The sequence below is a fragment of the Pimephales promelas genome, chromosome 25, assembly GCF_988280905.1.
Source record: "Pimephales promelas chromosome 25, fPimPro1.hap1.1, whole genome shotgun sequence".
In the NCBI taxonomy this organism is placed as follows: domain Eukaryota; kingdom Metazoa; phylum Chordata; class Actinopteri; order Cypriniformes; family Leuciscidae; genus Pimephales; species Pimephales promelas.
The window spans coordinates 6,183,470-6,187,551 of NC_142793.1; the positions used below are offsets into that span (position 1 = coordinate 6,183,470).

At 54.3% G+C, this 4,082-nt stretch overlaps 1 protein-coding gene across 1 annotated transcript; it reads left to right on the forward strand.

Moving 5' to 3' along the window:
* The first annotated feature begins 1,093 nt into the window (after positions 1-1,093).
* LOC148964980 (uncharacterized) lies at positions 1,094-3,183 on the forward strand. The gene has a single exon (XM_089127693.1). The coding sequence runs from the start codon at positions 2,101-2,103 to the stop codon at positions 3,034-3,036; it is 936 nt and encodes a 311-aa protein (XP_088983819.1). The 5' UTR covers positions 1,094-2,100; the 3' UTR covers positions 3,037-3,183.
* The last annotated feature ends 899 nt before the right edge of the window (positions 3,184-4,082 follow it).

A 4,082-nucleotide genomic window follows, 5' to 3' on the forward strand; every position in this document is an offset into this window, starting at 1 on the left:
AATTAATGATTGCCTACAGTATTGCTGCAGGAGCACCTCATTGATGAAGATAGAAGAGACGCCGTACTGAAGCCTGATTTGTGAGTGGAATGATTTTGATCTCTTAAAGTTATTCACGTGTGTTTTGCCTGTGTGGATTGCAGTGTGCACGAAGGTGGAAGTGTAATGCTTAGGCTACGGTGGTCTGTACTGATTCATCTCCCTATGAACGTCAGGGAAGAGAAGTATTACTGAACCTGGTTTCTGCCATTATTCACCATTGAACATTGTAAGGATACAGCTTCAGCTAAGCCACTCCGCCAGTTATCTACCATTGAATGATCATCTCGATGGAGAATTAACACCAGTGATTGTACTCCTTATAGCACTCTGACCTTTTTCATTCTCTCTGCCTGAGCCCCACAGAGAAGCGGATACGCTGTGAACACGCCGCTGAGCCACCGAGCCCCATTCTTTCTGCCTGAGCCCCACAGAGAAGCAGTATCGCTGCAGATACGTCGGTGAGCACCCTGACCTTTTTCATTCTCTCTGCCTGAGCCCCACAGAGAAGCGGATACGCTGTGAACACGCCGCTGAGCAACCGAGCCCCATTCTTTCTGCCTGAGCCCCACAGAGAAGCAGTATCGCTGCAGATACGTTGGTGAGCACCCTGACCTTTTTTTATTCTCTCTGCCTGAGCCCCACAGAGAAGCGGATACGCTGTGAACACGCCGCTGAGCAACCGAGCCCCATTCTTTCTGCCTGAGCCCCTCAGAGAAGCAGTATTGCTGCAGTTACGTCGGTGAGCACTCTGACCCTTTTCATTCTCTCTGCCTGAGCCCCACAGAGAAGCGGATACGCTGTGAACACGCCGCTGAGCAACCGAGCCCCATTCTTTCTGCCTGAGCCCCACAAAGAAGCAGTATTGCTGCAGATACGTCGGTGAGCACCCTGACCTTTTTCATTCTCTCTGCCTGAGCCCCACAGAGAAGCGGATACGCTGTGAACACGCCGCTGAGCAACCGAGCCCCATTCTTTCTGCCTGAGCCCCACAGAGAAGCAGTATCGCTGCAGATACGTCGGTGAGCACCCTGACCTTTTTCATTCTCTCTGCCTGAGCCCCACAGAGAAGCGGATACGCTGTGAACACGCCGCTGAGCAACCGAGCCCCATTCTTTCTGCCTGAGCTCCACAGAGAAGCAGTATCGCTGCAGTTATGTCGGTGAGCACCCTGACCTTTTTCATTCTCTCTGCCTGAGCCCCACAGAGAAGCGGATACGCTGTGAACACGCCGCTGAGCAATCGAGCCCCATTCTTTCTGCCTGAGCTCCACAGAGAAGCAGTATCGCTGCAGTTATGTCGGTGAGCACTCTGACCTTTTTCATTCTCTCTGCCTGAGCCCCACAGAGAAGCGGATACGCTGTGAACACGCCGCTGAGCAACCGAGCCCCATTCTTTCTGCCTGAGCCCCACAGAGAAGCAGTATTGCTGCAGTTACGTCGGTGAGCACTCTGACCTTTTCATCCTCTCTGCCTGAGCCCCACAGAGAAGCAGTTGCACCGCTGAACAACCGAGCCTCATTCGTTCTGCCTGAGCCCCACAGAGAAGCAGTATCGCTGCAGTTACCTCGGTGAGCACTCTGACCCTGTTCATTCTCTCTGCCCGAGCCCCACAGAGAAGCAGTTTCGCTGCAGCTACGTCAGTGAGCACCCCGACTTCTTCATTCTTTCTGCCTGAGCCCCACGGAGAAGCAGACACGCTGTGTACACGCCGCTGAGTAACCGAGCTCCATTCTCTCTGCCTGAGCTTCACAGAGCAGTCACGTCGACGAAGATCTTCCTTGTGGGAATAGAGTACGGATTCCAGTGGTCTCCAATCCTGTCCAGGCCTACACGACGAAACCATCTGCTCAACATTCTTGAACTTTTAAAATAAATAAAACTTCCCTCTTAATCTGCTCATTGGTCTCTTTGTCCGTTCATTGGTGTCCTTGTGGTGTCGGCTCCTCGCGGTGGGGTGTAGGTCCGTCCGGGTGTGGGTCGGACCATCCCGGGGCGGTGACATAAGTGGCGTAGTCGGAAGGATACACCCACCGGGAGTTGTAGCGGCCACAGGGTCACGATGGCGGATGAAGAGGTGCCAGTGGGACGGACACAGGTCATGCCTGTATTCATGGGAGCTCCCTGGGCTCAGCGATATGGGGGACCGGGATCTGAGCTGGGTCTCCAGGAATGGAAAATGCAGATTACGTACCTGGCAGGTTTGCAAGGGCTGAGCGACCCGCAGAAGATTCAGTTTGTCCTTGGGTCCCTAGAAGGGGAAGCGAAACGAGAAGTTATGGCAGCACCCGAAGTTGTGCGAGCTACTGCCAAGGCCATCTTTGATTTTCTGACCGAGCTCTATGGAGATGTTACCCCGGTGGCTGTCCTTAGAGCCCAGTTTTTTAATTATCGTCAAGGACCCAGGCAAACTCTGCGGGCTTACTCTCTGAAACTGAGAGAACAATTCTCCCGGTTGAGGGGACGAACAGACCATGGACTGGGAGAAGGGGAGACTTTGCTGCGAGACCAGTTTGTCCTGGGGCTTCGCGATGGGCCGGTTCGACAGAGTATCCGGCTTCAACTACGTAGAGATCCCACACTGACCTTCGAGGCCCTTCGACAAGAAGCATTGGCTCTAGAGATAGATCAGGGTGAAACCACCGAACCACCTGTCTGCATGGCCGCCAGTAGTGCTTGTGCCCCTATTCCTTCTGAAACAACTGACTGGAAGCAGAAGTTGCGCGAGGAGCTTTTGTCGGAGGTTAAGGGCCAGATGGTGGAGTTATCGAAAAGTCTTGTGGAAGAACTACGTCGGGGGTGGCCGAGTGACATGCCCAGGGCCCGGGATCGATCGTACTCTGATGGGAACAGAGAGCAAGGACGTCGCCCTGCCCGCCCCGCTGAACCTAGGTACCAGTGGGACGACCAGGGTAGACCTATCTGTAATAGTTGCGGGAAGCCGGGGCACATCAGTCGTCAGTGTGGCCTCCGTCGGGGCTCGCAAGGGGGTTTTTAGGTCTGCCGGCCACTGTGGGTCAAGTGGCCGGGACCCCTTTTAGAGACCCCCTTCCTGTGCCTATCCCTGGGGACGAGTGGGTTGGGCACTGCCCTGAGGTCGAAATCCAGGTCAATGGGGTGAAGATTAACTGTTTGGTCGACACTGGTTCCCAAGTTACTTTATTTACAGAGCGTCTTTCTAGAGAACTATTCAAAGACCACCGACTTCAAGGAGCCGAGGCTTCACGGCTTACGTTACGAGGGGCAAATGGGCTGGACATCCCCTACACGGGCTACGTGGTCGTTGACTTCGACATTCGTGGCATTCCCGTGTATCAGAAAGGAGTAGTTATTGTCAAGGACCACTGCTTGGGCACTCGTCGGGCTCTGTTGGGCATGAATGTCATTGCAGACTGCTGGGAGGAGTTGTTTAAGAACGGTCCGGCTCGGAGGCCGTCGAGGGAGGATAATTCCCAGTGGGAAAACATCTTGAAGGACTGCCATCGAATTCATGCTGCTGGAGACAGGGAAGACCGGGAGAGTGTGGGCCGGGTGGTTTGCCGTTATGCCTTGTCTGTACCAGCTGGAAGTGAGGCTGTGGTGTGGGCCAGGGTGCCTGCTAGTTCCTATGGACCGGAAGACTTGGTCCTGGTGGAACCCCATTGGGATTGCCAGGCCATTGACGTAGCCAGAGGGCTGGCCGTGGTTCATCATGGTCGGGTGATCGTGCGGGTGCGCAACACTAACCCCTACCCGATTATGCTCCGGCGCCATCAATGCTTGGCCCGGATCACCTCGGTGAGTCCTCAGCAAGTAAGAGAGGACAGCGACGTCTGCTTTGTTCAAGTGAGTGCGGCAGTGGTAGAGGTAACCATCCGATCGGACGACGTAAAAGCTGACCTCTCGGAGAATGGAGTTCCGGAACATCTGGTTGGAGACTCCTTGAGAGGAGAGGGGCTAGAGGAAGAGCAACAATATCAGTTACGAGAATTCTTGTCTAAATGGCAACATGTGTTCTCCACCCATGACGAGGATTATGGCTGCACGGGGGTGGTCAAACATCAG

What these genes read in the sequence shown, in the direction of transcription:
- LOC148964980 (XM_089127693.1), top strand. Translation starts at nt 2,101, where the DNA reads ATGGCGGATGAAGAGGTGCCAGTGGGACGGACACAGGTCATGCCTGTA.